General features: G+C 44.1%; 1 protein-coding gene across 1 annotated transcript in view; it reads right to left on the reverse strand.

Annotated features, from left to right (window-relative positions):
• Positions 1–20542, reverse strand: part of DNAJC1 (DnaJ heat shock protein family (Hsp40) member C1) — a 116289-nt gene extending 95747 nt beyond the window's left edge. Inside the window, exon 1 of the mRNA XM_015410011.1 lies at positions 20305–20542. Within this exon, the coding sequence (XP_015265497.1) occupies positions 20305–20466 (162 nt within the window). The 5' untranslated portion in view covers positions 20467–20542. The remainder of the gene's footprint in view (positions 1–20304) is intronic.
• Positions 20543–20758: the final 216 nt, after the last annotated feature.

The following is a 20758-nucleotide window of genomic DNA, read 5'->3' on the forward strand; positions in this document are numbered from 1 at the left end:
CAATCACACAGATAACACGCAAAGGCAGAATTCTAACTCAGCAATAAACTAGGTCTGACATATTAAGAGGCCCCTGCTATCAATCCAGCATTATCCAGACTAGAATCAATGAGCTACAAACACACTTTGATCAAACACACACTGAAATTCAATTTTCTAAATACTTCTATTGTTTTCTGTTCTGTTCACCTAATACAAGTCAAAGGCTAGCTGAGACTCTCCAAGATAACCAGATAGGCAGAGCCCACCAGGGCTCACTGTGAACTTCAACTCTGCTAAGATGTAAAAATTCTGCATCGCATCTCACAAGACACTTAAATCACATCCGTGGATCATGCCAGCAACACAGATGAAAGCACTGTGATGTATCTAAGACCAGAGGTCATTTCGGGGGGGAATGCGGGGGATCGCAGTTCCCCCGGGTGAGGTACGGGGGTTCCTTGCACTCCCGCCGGCCTTGCAGGTCCACCGCTGGGCCCCTCATGGGGCTCGGCAGTGGAGCTGCAAGGCCGGCACCGGCGGCCGGGACCGTTGGGGGCGGGGTGTGTGGTCTTATGACACATTTCCGGTGATGTCAGGAGGTGTGGCCTTATGACACACTTCCGGTGATGTCAGGGGGTGTGGCATATGCTAATGAGTTATGCTAATGAGTTCCCCTAGCTCTTTTTCTATGAAATGACCACTGTCTAAGACTATTTGCATAAAGCATATATTACCTGTGCAGAACATTTAAATTTTCAAGGTGATGCGGGAGCCAATCATGGGAGGTATAACCAGGTGGCAAAGGAAAATGGGTCTCAGAGGAGTGTGGATTATATTGGCTCCAGAAGATCCCCTATCACATGAGACACAGCAAGGTGGGAATGCAGAGGTTTGGGAAACAGTCTCCCTTGGCATAAAGTCAAGGATAATCTATGGCAAAGTGCTGTGATTTCATCCCATGATGTTCCAATATACCTCCAATCTACTAAACATCCTAGCCCTAGAAATTCTCTGAAGTCCAAACCTGAGTATCTTTCAGGAGCACTGTAAGACTTGCCTGCTGAAGCCGGCTTTTGAAGGTGGGTCATGATTGTAAGAAAAGTGAAGTCATGGATGTGTCTCGAACTAAAAATAGCCATACATGCCGAGGAATTGAAAGTATGCAGCCATCTGGAATCATAAGTATATGGTTAGAGGGGTGGAGGTTGCAATACTGGTCTAAAGCAAACCTCCAAAACCGAAACCCGTGTAATGGATTGAAGAAGAAGAGTTGGTTTTATAGCCCGCCCTTCACTAACCGAAGGAATCTTGGAGTAGCTTACACCTTCTCTTTCTCTACCCACAACCGACACCCTATGTGGTAGGTGGGGCTGAGAGAGCTCTGAGAGAGCTGTGATTGACCCAAGGTGACCCAGCTGGCTTTATGTGGAGAAGTGGGGAATCAAACCCAGTTCTCCAGATTAGAGTCTGCCACTCTTAAGCACTACACCAAACCTACCTTCATGGGGGTGGTCTTCACCAATCTTCTTTCCATTGCAGACCTCTGAATTCCCATTAAGCTATTCCTGGGGGACCTCCATTTCCCAGGAACAGCAATTGGGGACATTTTGAGCTGCACAAAATATTGTGCAAGCTTTTTGAATACTCCAAAATTCTTTATCAAGCTGGATGTTTATAAAAGAGGGGGGAGGGGAGACATTTCAGGTCCTGATTTTATGGCCCCTGCCCTACATCCTTTGTAGGAATGCCAGGAAGATTTTGGATCTGGTATCAAGTTACACTTTTGGCCTTCAGAGAAAGAAGAAAGAACAATGCAAGCTTTTCAATTGTTTTCCTTCCTCGACAGTTAACACTACAGCAGACCTGAGATAACCTTTTATTTTCTCTTTCTTTAAACACATGACTGTGCCTTAGATTAAACCAGACCAATTGGTCTACCATGGTCCATCCTGTCTACTCCAGGGTCTCAGGTTTCACATCACCTACTATTTGATCCTTTTAAGTGAAGATGTAGGAGATTTAATTTGAGACAAACTAAGACCCCTTCACTAACCTCATAAGCCTTTCCAGATATCTCAGTGTTTGAACCTTTTGTCCTAGATCACCAAGCTAGTGCCTCCCATCCATGGGCCACATTAACCCATTCTATGCCAAACTCTATAGCCATGCCTATCAAACAATGCGACACAATGCCCTAGAGACACTTCCTTAAAACTTTGTTCTTAATCAAGACAAATCAGCTAGTTACATTCTTCCATAGAAACCTGTTGCTTTCAGCCACAACCTTTATATAACCACTACCGTTCGGGTATTGCATTTGGGAATTATTATTATTTTTGCAATCGTAGAGTGGGAAGGGGGCTTCCAATTTTCTTTAAGACTAAGCAATTTTGGAGGATGCCAACAGCCATACTGATGCAAAGCAAGATTCAGAAATAAAAATCATGTAGTGTTTGTGTCATTTTCACTGGTCCTAATAAACGGTATTACATTGCTTTCATTAACAGATTTTGCCATTTTTATCTGAATCATAACAATAAACTCGTATACTCAAGAGATTTGATTTCAGAGCAATCTTAAAATGCTGTACTGATCAGACTGGGTGCCTCCTATATCCATGAGGCTTGACAGAAGTTTTACCCAGACTAGGTAACATTTCTCTCTCTCCCCCTTAGGAAGAGCTGAAGCTCCACCTAGAGGCTTGTCATCCTCCTCCTGTCACTTGCAAAATCGCCTAGAAATGGGGATAATACTGAAGTGTCAGAAACTTCCTTTGTACCTCCCATTTTGTTATTCATAACAGCATCTTGCCCTGAACCTTTCCTGGCAACATTAGCTCCTTCACTGCCATCAAGTGGTAAGAAGCCAAAACTGAAGTTAAAAATGTGAAGTCTCCCTTCAAAGTGTCACGGCAGATCTTATCGGACTAATGAAAAAAGACGCGAATACTCTTAAGTTCAAGAAAACCTATTTGTTCAATAGCTATAAATTACTAATAAGCTCTTTAAAGGTAGATTCCGCCGTATTCCATAAAATTCCACATGCCCACAAAACAAACAGTGTTCATGAGATAGCTGGTTCATTTGACCATAAAGCAGTTAATACAGATAACAAGCAAAGCAATAGCACAAACTGCGTTTCTCAGCTTAACCGGTGCTAATCCAGTGATAAGCAAAATATGCATTCTAATATTCCCAAGGCCCAGTGGTTGTAAAAATGCCTATTTCACTGAACATATGTGTGCATGCCAGCATACATCTCTCCTCTCTTCTCTGAAGGACGGTCTGTTTCTGTTTAGTCTACAATCCACAGGCATGTAAGGATATATTTGCTTCATATTCTGATTCCACCAACCTTCAGAGACAACCATAGGTGCAATGGATTTGGAAGCAAAATCCTCCCTTGTCAGAAGCCAGGTGAGTACATTAGATTTTACTGCACAGTGGAACCTAGGACATCTAGCACACAACATTATATTATGTAGACTCTGCTAAGAAACGGAAATTATCCTCAACCTTCTTAGCCAATATTCTCCATTATGATCGTTCCTTTCCAAAGCCATGAAATTCAGCGGACCATTGTACACACAAAAAAGGCAGAAGAGGTGACCTTAGCATACAGCAAGGTAAAGCTGGCTACCCACCAACGCTGGCTCCAGTTCTTGATCAGCGGGAGGTTCATGGAAGCCAGTCACCAACAACACTTATTTCCCAATCTGCACAATGGGAACCAGAGCTGCGGTGGTTCAAGTGGTTAAGACACTGAACTGCAGGCTGTGGAAAGTCAGTAGTTCAGCAGTTCGAGACCTGAGTGTGCCGCATGACGGAGTGAGCTCCCATCTCTAATTCCAGCTCCTGCCAACCTAGCAGTTCGAAAGCAAGAAATTGCAAGTAGATAAATAGGTACCACTTCGGTGGGAAGGTAACAGCGTTCCGTGCGCTTCCTTAAATGTTTAGTCATGCCGGCCACATGACCACGGAAACGTCTTCGGACAGCGCTGGCCCTTCGGCTTTGAAACGGAGATGAGCACCGCAACCCTAGAGTCGGATTCGACTGGCTTTCGAGCAAGGGAACCTTTACCTTCACCTTACAATGGGAACAGTGAACTCTATCACACTGTGTAGAGCAGAGGTAGCCAAACTGTGGCTCAGGAGCCACACGCGGCTCTTTCACACATATTGTGCGGCTCCTGGCAGGGCGGCTGAGGAAGCTAAATATCATTAGAAAGCAAATTATCACTGGACAAATAATATCACTATCAATATCTGCTTTTACCCCTTTTGTTATTATTTTTGGCAGTCTCATTTAATGTTAATAAAAAGCAAATATGCATATTTCCCAGTAACAACGTGTAATGGTTGTTCATGTCGTGCGGCTCTCAAACATCTGACGTTTAGTCTATGTGGCTCTTATGTTAAGCAAGTTTGGCCACCCCTGGTGTAGAGGAATGGAATAAGGAGGGGAAAACCCACTTTGTGCAATGAGAGACTGTCATTAACTTGCCAGAATAGAAATCTAAACTTTTTCCACCTCGATTTGTCTACCTCTACTCCACAAGGAAAGGTTAGAGAAGGGTAAAGTAAACTGACACCTTGTTGCAAGGCAGGCATTTAGATATCTACCTCTTCATCCACCAAAATCCAGCCAAATCATATGATTTCAGAGAGATGTCCTAGAATACACTATACCAAGTAAGGATAATTCACCATCTGCAGACATTTCCAGAAAAGGCTGATATGGTCACAATTTGGCATGCCTGGCCAACATCCAAGATAGATTATTGTATTGGGCTCAGGGTGGAATGACCTTTGAGGAATGTCCAGAAACCTCAATTACTACAAAAACATACTCATGAGGGGCCCATTAAGGAGATTACATAGCAGTAGTACGATGCTAACTCCACTGGTTGCCAATCTGCTTCCATGTCCAATTCAAAGTGCCGGCATTGACCATTAAGGACTTACACAGGGGTGACACTGAAGCCAGCCTCCACCCCATGAACCTACCCATGACGCAAGATGAGCCATTCGTGAGCACTTGATGCTGACTTATACTGAATCAGACCCTTGGTCCATCAAGGTCAGTATTGTCTATTCAAACTGGTAGCAGCTCTCCAGGTAGAGGTCTTTCACATCACCTATTACCTGATCCTTTAACTGGAGATGCCTGGGATTGAAACCGGGATCTTGTGAATGCAAGGAGACGCTCTGCTACTGAGCCAGAGCCCCACCTCCTCTCTGGGTCTGTATTCCTTTACTATCAGAGCTGAGGTATGCCAGACAGAACTCACAGCTGTGCCCCCCCCCACCAACTCTGGAATTCTTGCCCCAGGAGATCTGTCATTCCCCCTTGTTTCTGGAGACTTGTTAAAAATATTCTGAGGGGGGGGGAGAACAGGAGGCTTATCAATTATTTATGTCCCAATCAGATGTTGCTTTAAATTTCTATTTTCTTTCTACTACTGACCACTGGTTTCTAATGGTTTTACTACAGACTGACAGCTAGTTTTGTCTCTAGATTTAACTGTTGCTAGTCACTGGTTTTACCTTTTGTATTATAAATTATTTTCATTTTGTTCTTAACTTTAACCATCTTTAGTGCTATCTTTTATTTAAAAGGTGGGATATAAATATTATAAGTAAATAAATACATTTATAGGGGGCAAGGGAATATCTCCCAGAGAAAGCTTGGGGTAAGGTCTTTTGTGTATTTTTCACATGTCTTTTGTGTATTTATCACTTTCACTTCTGTAAGCTACCACACGATGAGAGGAAAAGTAAAAGTAAAAATATTTTAACTGAATAAATGATGAAGACAACAGCCCAGCAGATGCACAAAACTGAATGCTGGCTACTGCTGGAAATACCTAGTCAACAAGTTTATATGCCTTGTGCATGCAATACAAAAATTTTTTACTGCACTGTTCGAGGCAAAAAGGTAAGAATAGAGAGTCTTCCAGGAAGAAGGAACCAGGAAGAACAGCCCAGTACTGAGATACAGGAGATTCAAGATGACCTTTGCAGAAAAGTCACACTTTCTTCTCCAGCCTGGATTACCTAAGCGGCAGCAAAGCCCAGGTCTTACATATATTCTTCGTAGATGACAAACGATGAGCTGACATCTTAATGGAGGTCAATACAACAGATGCTGCAGCAAGCTACCAATGAGTAATAAATGCCCATGTCCAAGTGGGACTAAAACGACAGATTAAAAGTGATTCAAGACTATGGTACACCATAGCATTTCATACCCATTTACAATCACTATTTTGTTGTTGCTGTTGCTGTTTTATTACTGCAACTTTCCCTATCATTTGACAGAAGCAAAATCCATTTTTTAAAAAACCATTAAGAGATTCAGTTATCAACAAATGTGGGTTTTTTCGTTATGTTTTGATGAATCGGTAGGCTGCTCTGAACTCCATTTCTTTGGAACAAAAAGCAGCAGAGGCTTTTAAAAAACATTTTGTATAAGCATTGAATCAGTACAAAAAGCGCAGCAAACCATTCTATGTCCTAAGCAAATTTAGTTCACTTCATGCTTAGAGTACATTCGGCCTTCTAGAAGTTAGAAGGTTCTCATCCATTTGGGGGAAAGTTGAAATATATACAACTAAAAAAAAGGCCCGTTGTGGAAATAAATACAACGATCTCTAGAAAGAGGCTCTGGGCAGGTGCCCCGGCCATGGACACTCAGTGTCAATTTGCTGTGGCGACCTCAGCACGGTATAATGACACTGAGTCCACCGTTTTCTCCAGAGGAACTGATCTCTGCTACCTAAAGTACAGTTGTAATTTTGAGTGATCTCCAGCCCTCACCTGGAGATTGGCAACGATGGTTCCCCAGAAGGGAATGGTTGGTTTGGAGGGTGGAGTCTATGGCTTTGTACCTGTCTAAGGTCCCACGCCTCCTGAAACCTCACCCTCTCCAGGCTCCATCCCTCACATCTCCAGGAATTTTCCACCTGGAGTTGGCAACCCTATCTCCTTCCCTCAACCTACCTTTATTTCCCCCTCACTCTTCAGCTTTCCACCCCCCACACACCTGCAGCCTCTCCCGTGCTCTGAAGCCCTGACTGCTACGTCACATTGGCTGTCATAGGGGGGCCACCTCAGCAGCATATAAGGATACAGAGCCCACCATTTTCTCCAGGGGAACTGATCTCTGCCATCTGGAAAGCAGTTGTAATTCTGAGTGATCTCCAGCCCTCACCTGGAGATTGGACACATTTTACCTCAGAACAGCAAACTGTTTAGAATGTTGGAGGCGAGACTCAAGCAATGCAGCCAATGGATAGGGACAGATTCTGAGTGACACACCAGGGCGTCAACCAATTCCGGCGCGTGTGGAATGTTCTAGAGAAGTGCCACCACCATTCGGCTTTTATATATAAGGGAGATACTTATTTCCTATAATACATAAACCTAAAATTGTACTATTTGGCATATTTATTAAATTTAAAACTATGAACATCTAAGTTTTTAATTTAAAAAATGGCACATGTACCCAATACTTGAGAGAGTTTCAAACTGCTACACTCTATGCTATCATAGCAAATGCATCGTTAAATTTTGTCAGAGGCAGAAAATAAAGTTAAAGGTAGAATTCTGTAGTAAACAAAAGAGTGTGCATTATTTGCATAGAAAACTCTCACAACCGGTAAGACATCCAACATATTTGGATATCAAGTTAAATTTTGTAACACTGAAAACACTGAACTCCTTAATAGTATGTTAACTACATTCAAGCATATTAATTGTTGACAACATTATTTACATTTACACAAACATTCTTGAAAACGTTACATATGTCTACAGTATTCTTTGGAATTAACTGTCGACAATCTTGTTTACATTTAAAAAACATACTCTTGAAAATGTTGCATGTGTCTACAATATTTATTGAAATTATTATCTAATGCTACAGTTATACATAAAAATTACCACACTACCAGTGTTCCCTCTTAACTGAGTTAGTGTGAGCTAGCTCACAGTTTTTTAGCCTCTGGCTCACACATTTTCATCTTAGCTCAGGAAGGATGATTCCAGAGCAAACTAATTTATGCAGTAGCCAAATCGCTCACTTACAACTTTAATGCCAGTAGCTCACAAAGTAGAATTTTTGCTCACAAGACTCCACAGCTTAGAGGGAGCATTGCACACTACATATTTTGAGTAAAAATGTGTTCACTCATTCCAAAAGGGGAAAAAAATTAAATGAGTTTTTTCAGTGTGTCCCCCAAATTTCCCAGTGGAAAAGTTGAAAAAGTCCACAGAGTGGAGAGGGGAGAGTTATCTTAAAAAACATTTCACTCATTCTAAAAGATAAAATATTTCATAGGATTCCCCCCCCGACATTTCCAAAATTTTCTGTCAGAAAAACTGAAAATAGGCCTTCAGAGGAAAAAAAGGCAATAACTTTTTAAAAATGTTTCTGTAAGCTAGCCCAAACCTTTAGGAGCTAGAGCTATTTCTCAGATTTTAGATGTTTTAATGATCATATCTACTAACATTGCTAGCACAAAACCTAATCCTGAAGTCTTCACTATTTCTCATAAACTATAGAAATAAACCCTGATTTTGATCACTACGACAAAAAGCTACAGTCTAACCCTAACCTGGCCTCTTCCTGTTTTCTTATAATTTCATTATTGCTCTGAAAAGATCCATTTAATTGAATATAGAAGCCAGTATACAAAGCAGCCGTTTAAAAAATTAATTCATCTTCTGGTGTGGGATATTCGGAAACATTGTAGTTCTACTGAGGATCAGCAAGACACATTATGATAAAACCACTGATGAAAAGATTAGGTGTCACAATGCCAGCCATGGCAACGAGGTGCCTTGGACTTGCTGAGCTCAATCATAAAATGAATCTGGTCTATCCATCCCTTCTACTAAAGAGCTGACTTGGGGGGACACTGGCTTTCTAAGAGGGGTCTTGCGTGAAGTCACAGCAGCACAACTGGAGCTACATCACAAAACCCAGCACTTATTTATGCACAGGTTCTTCATACAGCTGAAGCCGTAAACACAGAATGTGGCTTCTGTACACAAATTGCCCATCAGTGCGTTAGGATGAAAAAAAAACCCTATTGGTTTAGAAAAGTATTGACGGCAATTATATGCAAATGTAACGAGTTTATTGAAGACTTGCAGCCATATCCTGTGCAAATTTACTCATGCAGAAGTATTATAGATTTCAAATGGCTTACACTTGAACTAGAAATTAATTTACACAAAGACACTGACCAGGGTGGTTCCAACACAGGGATTTCCCCCCACCTGGAACAAAGCATACCCTCACTGTTCTGAGGAGCTTCCACATGACATCATGCTCTTTCCGAGCACGGCTCTTGAGGCTCGAAGGGCTCTCCACTTCAAACCACAGCAAAAACAAAACTTCCTTTGCTCTGACTTAGAGGAAATGGTGCAGTGGCTGCAAGCAGAGCCTCTGTGTGAAATGTTTGCCCACAGCCAATCCACGAAAGGGGCGGAGTTTAGCATAGCTTTCAAAACAATGGTCATAAGCTCCAGCACACCTTCCCTTTAACACTTTAACAGGGCTTCCCCCCATTTAATAACTCACCCATGGCTCAGTTTATGAGTTATTGCTCAGCTGCTGGGGAGAGGTAGAACAGTCAGGCTGAGGGGGGAGCCCACCAAGATTCTCGTCCAATAGGCATTTGATGTGGCAAGCAGGAAAGTGAAGAAGAGGCATGCTGCCAGTAGTGAGTGTCCCTGAAGCTCAGCAAAAATGCAGAGATGAGTCCCCACTCTTCTATCCAGTCTGGACCTCAGGAGTTGGGGAGGGCTTATCCCCCAGTCTCCAAGTAGGTTCACTGCTGACTCACTGCTGTAGCTTATCCCCCAGTCTCCAAGTAGGTTCAAGACTCACTGCTGAAACTCACACAAAACTCATTACTATCCCACCTGCCTCCAAACCTCATCACAAGCTACCAAAGCCACCCAAAAATGTGCAGATCCCCCAAAGGCAGCAGCTGTAAGCTTAATTCACACGGCCAAACACTCACCAAGGCCATTTGATTATGAAAAACTTTTCAAGGTGGAAAGGTCTTTGGGAAAAGATCAGATTCAATGTATCTGGATGACTAGAATGTAATGAAAGTCAGGATATGCCACCTCAAGGAGGACTCTGAAGAGGCAGCACAGAAATATTCTAAATAAATATATAAATATGTTGGAAATAAACATGCTTTCCCCAAGCCTTTATTACAACTCAGGAAAGACGTTTCAAACTGATGAAATATACTCAACCAGCATATGCTACAGCAATTAACAATCTAAGAACAGGGTGACATTATGCTAATCATTAGCAAAGTGTATCCCCTGTATGATGATGAACTGTTCTAGATTTACCGGAACAGTGAATAAGAACAGTTACATCAGGCATCGGTTGGGACACAACAGTTAGGGCAACCAGAAAGACATGTAAAACGCAACTGACAGAGAGATAAGGCATTGCAGTGTTCTTAAAACCTTTATTTATGAAATGCCTCTCTTTATAAAAAGACCGGAAGGTAAAGCAACACTATAGAGTACGTAGGATCCAACAAAGATTGCAAGCTGCCAACTCAAGTAAGCTTTGCTCGGTGTTGCCATCATTGCTCTAGTTTAGACCTTGGTTTATGCCCACGAAACTCAACAAGCATAAGCACACAAGGGTGAAATTAGAGGAACCATTTAGGCAGTTGCTAGGCAACCAGCCCTCTGTCTACTATTGCTTTCTTTCATAACCCCAACTGGTGGAAATCACAGACATCACATGTTATGAAGTTAAACCAGTAGTATAAACTGGAGTTTAGCATTGTTAAGTGTATATTTATTATAGAAATCTGACATTTGCTACTAAGGTGTGCATCCATTTTGATGGTTGATAAAGTCTACTGAGAACAAATTTTAAAAAGCTTAAGGTCAACATGAAGTAACAGCAGAACAAAGCAACAGAATGGACATAGGGAAAAGGACAAACTAGGTCAGGAGATTACATCTAGGCTGTAAACCTGATCACAGGCCACAGTTCAAGACCATGCAGGAAAGACGTTCAGGTTTTAGTTATGCTTCCTTTGAACTGAGCACACGCCAGATTAAGTGCTCAAAGAGGAAGGGGGAATGAATGCACTCATGTTGAGCCATCAAGAGCAGAAGAGGGCACATTCTACCATGCTGAAGCCGCACACAGGGATAAGATGGGTGGGTAACTGTTAACCTCCTCTGGTCTACAGAGCTAGCTGACATAATTGCGCTCAGGTAAAAACTATTTGAAAAAGTCAGCCTTTAGGGCCCATTTACAGTTTAGAGTACAGTCTGCACAAGAAGCCCACAGAGTCACAAGACGGCCAAAAGTGGGTCTAGTGGAGAGAAAGGTCAGTCTTAACAAGTAAAAACAAAAATATTTAAAAGAGGAAAACAGAATTGGAAACAATTATTTTTAGCAGCCTTGCATGATTTCTATTAAATTTGTACACACCCTGCCAAATCATCAATAGAAAACACCACTGAAAACTGAGCAGCAAAGTCATACTTGCTCACGGGAAGGGGGAAAGGCAGGTCACAACGTCCTTCTTCTTTTACACTATTAACTCAAGCTGCTGGTATTCACCTTTAAAACCCTATGCAGCTTGGGGGCAGCATTCCTGACAGACCACCTATTCGCATATGAACCTATCCGACCACCGCAGCCATCTTTGGAGGCCCTACTTTGGAGGTGCCCCTGCCGTCTGATGCTAGATGGGTGGCAACTGAGAAAGGGGCCTTCTTGGGCATGCCGCTCAAACTCTGGAACTCCCTCACCAAGGAGACTCGTCTATCTCCCTCTACTCCTGTCTTTAGCCAGCCAGTGAAGACTTTTTTGTCTGTTCATTTCAGCTTTCCCTCACTCTCTTATCAGACCTCCTCCCTGTATGAGTGCTTCATGTGTTTATATAATGTTTTCTTTAATTGTTTTAAATATTGTATATGTCTCTGTGTGCAGAGGCGGATCTACTATGAAACTAATGAAGCTTAAGCTTCAGGGCCCCTAATCCTGGAGGGGCCCGAAGCAACTTTTTTTTATATGAGTGAATTTTTCAACAAAATTGATGGAGGTTTTTTTTTAAGTGTTTGTTATTGAAATAAGGCAATTTTAGTGACAGAATCATAAGCCAATGGGTTGAAGTATTTAATATTGACCTTAGAATATGCTCTAAATTAAATATGCTCTAGTTAAATTAAACGTGCTCTAAATTGAAGAAGATAGCAGCAGTTACCCAGACCTTGTTGCTGGTGGGAAGGGGCTCACTGTATGGCCCATTCTCAAGGGTTCCACTCCACCACCCTGTTCTCCACCACTTGGGCCTCGAGGTCCTTGCAAGGGTAGCAAGGCCTTTTGGACCTTGTTGGATGTTGACCTATTGTTCCTGGTTGATAAGAGTTCAAGCTTCAAGGTCCCCAAAATGTAGGTCACCATAAGCCCTATGGGGTCACCATAAATCAGTTGAGGCAACAGCACTTTCCACTACCACAATATGGATGAGCTGTTTCAAACACAAGTCTTTATACATCCTTCGCATCAACTGCTGTTGAACTGAGATGTGAAACATCTCTTTAAAAAGGCATATTTGCATTACAAATGCCTCTTCTCCATTAAGAATGATCAGACATTCACAAAAATCATGCAAGAGAGGTTGCAAGCACACAATTTACACTTCACATGTAAAAAACATTCAGCTCACCTAAAAACCCAGACTGGCAGAGACCAGACAACAACTCACAGCATTTTCTCAAACTAGGAACACAGAAACAAAACATGGACTTTTTTCTTCCACACCTCAAGAAGGAGGGTTAAAATTTCATACAATGTAAACATCAGCTGGAGACTGAGGAAGTTTCAGCTAATTGGTACTTGTGCCTCATTTTGCTTAAAGGTTATTCAGTATCTTCAAGAACCGCTTGACTCCTGCTGATTGAGCTCCAGTGAGGGGGGAAAGGGGTAAGATGTTTAGTATTTTTCCATTGCATAAAAATGAATATATATTCAAGCAGGGGGGGAACTATTTTATACATGCAAGCTAAATATTAGATTTACAAATCAGACTGTCCTCTCCAAATTTCAAATATACAGTCTTCTCTCTTTTGTTCGCCCAATGTAGGTCTCACATAGGGATTGTTCTTCCATCTTCTGGACATCTGTTTAGGGGCTTTTGTCATCAGGTTTCTAAGTACTCTAAAAGAGTTCTTAAAAATGTCAATTATATGCAATCAGAGAGGAAATCACTGAAGAACTGCAATAACTACAGTCTCAGTACATGCCAGCAACATGTTATATTCTGGTTTAAACAACAACATGCTTGAATTTTCCTACAAAACTGACCAGTTTTATTGCCTGCACTTTCTACCGAGGGGGGGGGGATTTACTTCAGCGAGCTCCAAACTTGCATTTCAGGCCACAAATTTTGTTCAGTACTACTCCCATACAGCCCTCAGGTAACAGAACAACTTCACGGATGGGAATTTTAAAAGTTACAAAGGAAATTCTATCTTTGTAGTTTGTTGCTGTTGTTCAGTCGCACAGTCGAGTCCGACTCTTCGCGATCCCATGGACCACATCACGCCAGGCCCTCCTGTCTTCCGTCGTGCTCTGGAGTTTGCTTAATTTCATGTTCATTGCCTCAATAACACTAACGACACATTACCTCTCCACCAGGTTCCCATCAGTGGAGGCAAGACCGTGCACCATCAACAACAAAGCATGGCAGGATCACACAACACTATGCTGAAGATATATTTTATAACGGCTCCTATTCACTTCTATGGGGAAAACTTATTTTCCCCCCCATAGAATTGAACAGCAGCTATTATAAACATTATTTGAGAGGGAAACTCAAGATGTATTGCCCTCAACTATATCATGACTGCTATGTTGTTCATTACTTTGTCCCACAGAACTCAATGGGAATCACTGGGAACTGAGCCAATCCCTATCTGGATAAATTAGAAAAAGGAGTAATAGAAAGTACAAGGCAAACTGATACCTTCCTGTAAAACAGACCACCACCTCTGCCACCCTTGACCACCAACTCGAGTCCGAGGAGATAAGTTAGGATGAATTGTTTAAATAAGTAATCAATCCGTATATCCTGTAGATCAGGAAGGTCTCAAGACTTTCTCAGGGCAGAAGGGATCCCTGTCCATAAGATGGAGAAGTCCCAGCATGGGGAGGAGGGGGAATTCATTGCTCCCATAGCCCCTTTCAGGATCCGTGTAATACTGAACAGCATCTATGTACACGCCTTCTGTAGGAAAGAAGGACACACTGCACCAGAAACCCAGCATGACTAGAAGACATGTCACTGTACTACCATTCACACAACAACAGGTTTTAGAATTAGTACTGTCAAACCTCTTCAGCAAAAATAGTCCTCACCTTATGAAGACTGTTAAAGGCAGTGCTGGTTTCAAGTTCCAGGTGGAGGGAGGGCTGGCCAGACAATTCCTAGGGCCCTCTTTCTGCCCACCACCAGGCTCCCTTCATGCCTCCCTTCACACCGCTCACCTGCATTTCCCCCACCTGACTGTGCATCCTTCCTCCTACTCACAAGCCCTCCTACCTCCTGCTGGTAGTGCCGCTGCAGAAGCCACTAGTAGCACCGCTGCCGGGTACCACCCATATGCGCTTTTCCATCAATGCTGGGAATCTGGGAAGATGGACGGCGGAGTGCTTGCAAGTGAATGTGCGGGGGAGGGCACACAGACAGGTGGCAGGGGAGGTGCACAGACGGGGAAGTGAGTGACCGTGGGCCCCATCAGAAACCGCGTGCCCCAGCAGTTGCCCCACCACAGGGTACAGTGACACCAGCCCTGGTTATAGGTTATAAACACAATGGAAGAGAAAGCTCTAAGGAACATGAAGTGTAACAGGTTGGATCCAGACTACATTTCCCATCAGCACTATAGAACTTTTGTGCCTTCTCCCCTCCCACTGCAGTCTGCTGATCTCCATGAAATGCTGGGGGACGGGGAACCCTTAAGAACAACATTTTACTTGTTTAATTAAAATACATCTATGTTGCCTTTCCATCCAGCTTAGGGTTCCCAAGGCGGAGAACATTAAAACATTTCAGACATTAAAAATCATTAAAATACATACATACGTATATACAAATGTATATATTTAATTCATTTATACCCCACCTTTTTCCCCAGCGAGGACCCAAAGTAGTTCGCATCATTCTCCTCTCCTCCATTTTCTTCACAACAACCCTGTGAGGCAGGCTAGGTTGAGAGCGTGTGGTCACCCAGAGAGCTTCCACGGCATGAATGGGGATTCGAGCATGGGTCTCCCAGATACTGACACTCTTAATCACAACACCACAATGGCTCTCAAATCTCTCCTTATATATAAAAGCATTTTGGTGTGACTCTCTCCTGAACGTTCCACACGCCTCCCTAGCCTTTGGGTCCTGACCTCCCTCCGTCGCCTCAGCCCCGCCCACAGACTCACCAGGCAGCCTTTTGCCCTCAGTCTGCGCGGAGCAACCGGGTGGGATGGACGCTCCGGCGCTTGGATGTGTGCGAGCCCCAGGTCAATCCTGGCGCCACCACAGTGTTTGCCATAGCCCACGCAGCCTCCAGGTAGCTGGGCACTCTGCCACCAGGCGGGGGTTGCCAGGCTGACGCTGACAGCCCACAGGACACCGACACCACGGCAGCCAGGGAGCCAGTGGTGCCCTGTTCCCTCGCCCCTCCACCCTGGAGTCTTGGGGGGGGAGCCGGGGACCGCAGGGCGATCCTCCCGCCGCCGCGCCTGTCATTCCCACCCGAGCCCTAATCCACCTCGCCACCCGGCCTGTCAGTGCACGGGGGCCAGCGCGCCAGCAGCGCGGAGACCACTGGAGCTGCCTCCACGCTGCCAGTGCCTGACCGGCCAGGCAGCCCCTGCCACCCTCTTCCGTCGCCCCTTGAGCCTCGCCTGTCACCAGGGGGGCCAAGGCGGGGGGATAGGCCTCCCGTTTCTCAGCGGCAACATCCAGCCCGACTGCCGCGCGCCGCACAGAGAGCCCTCAGTACAACGTGGCTCCTCCCATCGCCCCGGCCATCGGCGGCCCACAGCAACTGCGCCTGGCTGCCCTGCTACCCGACAGCTGCTGCCGTGCTGCCACGGCCCCCGGGGTCTCGCTGGGCCGTGCGAGGCGGGGGTGCAGGGGCCTCTCACGTCTTCCTAGCGCTCGTTGCCTGGCTCCTACAACGGGACTGCCTCCTAGTAAATAAATAAAACAAAATGAAAACACATAAAAACACACAGACAGGAATGCCAAACAGGACCTAAAGAATCCTTCACCCAGTGGCAGCAGACGACAGAGGGAGGCAGACAAATCTCACTGGGGAGGGAGTTCCCATGTAAGGTGAGGCTGCAGCGGGAAGGGGAAATTCCCAACTTAGTCTGGGTCTATCTTAACGGCTGTCTGGGGTCCTCACCCACAAACCAGTGTTCATTCTGACTGGTAGTAAGAAATAAACCTACAGTTACCTCAAAACCAGGAAATGTTTAATTTCAGCATGAAAAGGAAGGGAAGGAGAGAGGTGGAGCATGGAAACCTCAGGACCTCCGACCTAGGCCCATCCTTAGACCAAATGTCATCTGAACGCAGCCAGCGTCTCCGTAGGCATCTGTTCTTGTGGCCTCTGACTTTTTATCTGTTTTCCTTGAAGACTCCATTAAAAGATCACATTTTGTTATTTCATTCTTTAATTGAATACATTCATGTGAGAATACATCCCTTAAAATTTGGCATGGAAGTACACTACAAAATCCTCTTAATGACAGGTGGAAAGGGTAGCAAGGTATGTCTACTTATTTCAAGAGGACTTTTCCTATGCGAACGGAACAAAGGCTTCTAGAGCCAGACCCATAAACCATCAACTTTATTCCACATTTAAATTGTGCAATTTATTAAATACAGTTTAAAACCTTAGACATGACTTACAAATATATAATTTCTTTCCAATTTCTCCTATAAAAATTAATTGCATAATTTCACTTTCTTGTCTCAGCTCAAATGCAAGGGTAGCAAGATGGCCATTACGGATAGGAACAGCTGGATTTTACATTTCTTCACATTCCAACATTTGCTTAGTTTAATGTCACACCATATTTTGCAGCTAACAGAAATATTTGCCCTAGGATTTACCCGAACTTTGGAAGCATCCAGTGCTAATGATCCAAGTTCACACTATAACTATTTCCACTTGAGGAGCTAAAGAAAACAAAGGAAGAACTCGGAGGGTTCTGGCACCAGGGGCTTGGGCTACTGAACAAAATTATAACAGAGAGAACTATAATAATGTATTTCCAGGAGCTGTATGCTAAAATGGAAAATATAAAAATATGTCTTTAGTGATGCTATCAATGCCTCATGGATGGGATCCACCTTGAAAAGCAACTGTAGCCACTTCACAAAAGGCACTTGAAATGTTGCAGATTTATTTATGTTATTTATTGTCCACCTTTCTCATTGAAACTCAAGGCAAATTATCACCCTGGCCGTGCCCAAGTGCACATGTGCCACACTTGTGATGCTTGTACTAGCAGATAGTGTCAGCTTAATTAAAGCATGCAATGGCACCTCAGGACAACCCATACAAAATCTAGCCTTCCCTATTGTAGTACCTACTCTATATTGGAACTAGTTAAGGCCTTATTTACCTACTCTATATTAGAGATACTTTTAACTAGTTAAGGGCTTATTTTCACTTCTCTCTTTCCTATCCCACAACATTCCTCACCAGGAAATAACATCTACTGGAGAAGAATGGAACTCCCCCAAGAAGTCCCCCCTCCCATGCATATACACATCCGTTTTGAACTCATGATGACCTCCCGTGCACTAGTAGAACACTGCTGCACTCATACTCCTATCCTTCCAAATGAAAGGTCAACTTCATTTGGTCCAGGCCACATTCAAGAGCTGAACAATGTTGATTAGTTAAAATACTGCTTGTGCCTTCTTGATAGTCAAAAGAAAAATTTGCTTGCTGCAGTTGATGCTGTTCTCTGAGAAGTCAAATGGAACCAACCAAATTTTTCACAAGGTGCTATTAGAATGTGTAGACAGCCAAGTTCCAAAGCATGCCCCTAACCAATTTGGCACACTTCTGTGATTTCCCCTACCAAGTCCAGGACCCCATGCTTCATTTGATACTGTTTAAGGGAGACTCCACTTAGAAGCAGATTTACAGATGGCATAAGGACTGAGGTATAAAAGCTTTCAGAAATGCTAGAGCATGTGCAGAAACTTCCTATGTCATCCTCTGGATCTCAGCCAAAATTTGTTTTTTCAGTGACAGATTTATTGCTTTATGGAAAGTTACTAGCTACATAAGACATATTTGAAAATGCCCAAGTGACTGAACCAATTTTTTTAAGTTAGCACCTGATCTGCAACTGAACTAGAGAACATGGAAATAAAGGTCAGTGTAACTGGAACTGAACACAAAAAGCTTAATGAATTTCTTGGTGTGCACATTTCAATGTGAAACTAGTATAACGCCAAAATAATTTCTTTAGACTTAGGGACTCTATTCAGACATAATGGGAAACTATGTTTTATTCAACTATAGCCCAAGTGTAAAACCAGAATTTGGCTCACAGACAAATGCTAGTCTCATTGTCATGGTTCTTTCCCAGACCCTCTCAGATGTTCAGAGAAGACCAAGCCACTTACAACTTTTGAGGCCCTTAGCCATGGTAACAATTTAAAATATGATGCACAGTGCGCATAAAAAGCAAGTTGCAAAACCAATCACAACTTGCTTTTCATGTGCACTGTGCACTGAGGCACCTTTTAGCTTGAGGGCCGGGCCAAATGGCCCTCCTGGCTACCTATACTTGGCCCTGCTCTTTTCCACACCTCTCCCACACAGATCCACCTGGTATCCCAGCCTGCACTGCAACACTAGAGAACAAACCAGGGCATTTACCATAGTCAATCTCAACTGTGATTAACAATGCAAGTTCCAATCAGGTTTTCACATCCTGGTTTGACACACCTAACTTAGAGGACTCCTAGCATTTGGACAATCGCACTTATCATAGTCTAATTTTTCCAGGCATCTGTGTGATATGTGAACCAAGTGAGAGACTGATAGTGCTCAACATCATTTGATGCCGCTGAATGTCGTTTGCCTGCATCTCTTCTTCAAAATAAGCATTACCGTTAAATCAGTTCAACCCTGAGATACTTTTAAAACAGTCACCAAAAAACAAACCAACCCATAGCCTACAATACTAGTTAGTTAAGCACTGTGCTTTTTAAAGTTTAACTTTAAACAGTTTCACAGGCAGCTCCTCCCAAAACAAAAATAAACAGTATCAACAGCAATTATAAATCCATCAATGTTAAGGAAATCAGTACCACCTTAATTTCTCCACACAAAAAAGGGAGAAGTGTAAGATTGTCACAGTAAATCATCCCTCAGGCAGCCGGATAGTCAACACAGTGCCAGTGCAGAACAGTCCAATCAGAAGCAACCAAGAGCCGTCACCACTAGAAGAGGCAGGATATCTGCAATTTCTGTGGGCTCAATTTGTAAGCAAAAGGGAAGTATCCTCTAGGAACAGAGAGTGACACAAGAGGATGACCGTTGTATGAAAGCATGCCTCTGGAAGGGAGAAAGCGACAGAGCATAAGAGAATGCTGGGGGGTGGTTAGGAGGAGGATCCAAGGAAACCACAGTCCAAAATAAGATACAGTGACGTGAAGCATAGCACTCAACATGGGACACGATCACTGCTCCCTCTAACCTCTGGAGTCTTGTGAGCAAAATTCTGCTTTGTGAGCTACTGGCATTAAAGTTGTGAGCAAGAGATTTGGCTACTGCATAAATTAGTTTGCACTGGGGCCATCCTTTCTGAGCTAAGACACAAATGCGTGAACCGGAGCTAGCTCACACTAACTCAGCCTAGAGGGAACACTGGACATGATTGGAATGTAAAGAGAGCAATGGGGGAGGGGGAGTTGGAAGGAATAAGCAAAAGAAAAGATACGTAAGAAACAGAGCAAACAGTGCATATAAAGAATAAAACTCTTCTCTTCAGCCATGCCCTCTAGTCCCAGATGGATTGGTTGCAGCCCAGCCCACCTCAGTGAGGAAGTCAATCTGCACATGCTCAGGAACGCTCTCGTCTTAAAAGTACTGATGCTCCAGACCAAAACTCCAGCGTTCGCAACTGGTTCCGCAGCCGAGCTGTGGCTCCAATGAGCGAAACCCGGAAGCGAGAAGGACCAAGCCACCGTTTCGGGGCCACGCGTTCGGCGCTCCTCACCTGCTCCACTCCCAGGAAGGCGTAGAAGTTTTGCGGGATCTCCTCCACCAGGTCGAAGAGCTCCAAGTCCCCACTGTCCCAGGCGAGGGCGGACGGCGCCAGCAGAAGAAGCCAGAGCAACGGGAACCTCCGCAGCCCGGGCACGAGCAGCGGGCACGCCATGACTGCTGGCGAGCAGCTAGCCACGGCTTAACACAGACCCGGCAGACGTGGCCGAAGCGGACGCGGCCCCCACCACGCATGCTCCAGTCATAGCACCGGTTCCCGGAGAGTCCCACCGCGAGGAGCGGGGCCTGTAGCTTGGCCAATCACCATTCGCTTCTGGGACACGTCACGATGCCTAGCAACCGCGAGAAGCTGAGGCTTGGAGAGGCCTGGAAAAAATCTCCAGCAGGCCGAAGGAAGCTGGGAGGAGACGGGAGGGCCTCGCTGCTCAAGAGTGGCCGTCGCCTCC

This window comes from Gekko japonicus, unplaced genomic scaffold (genome assembly GCF_001447785.1).
Source record: "Gekko japonicus isolate JY-2015 unplaced genomic scaffold, Gekko_japonicus_V1.1 scaffold101, whole genome shotgun sequence".
NCBI lineage: Eukaryota > Metazoa > Chordata > Lepidosauria > Squamata > Gekkonidae > Gekko > Gekko japonicus.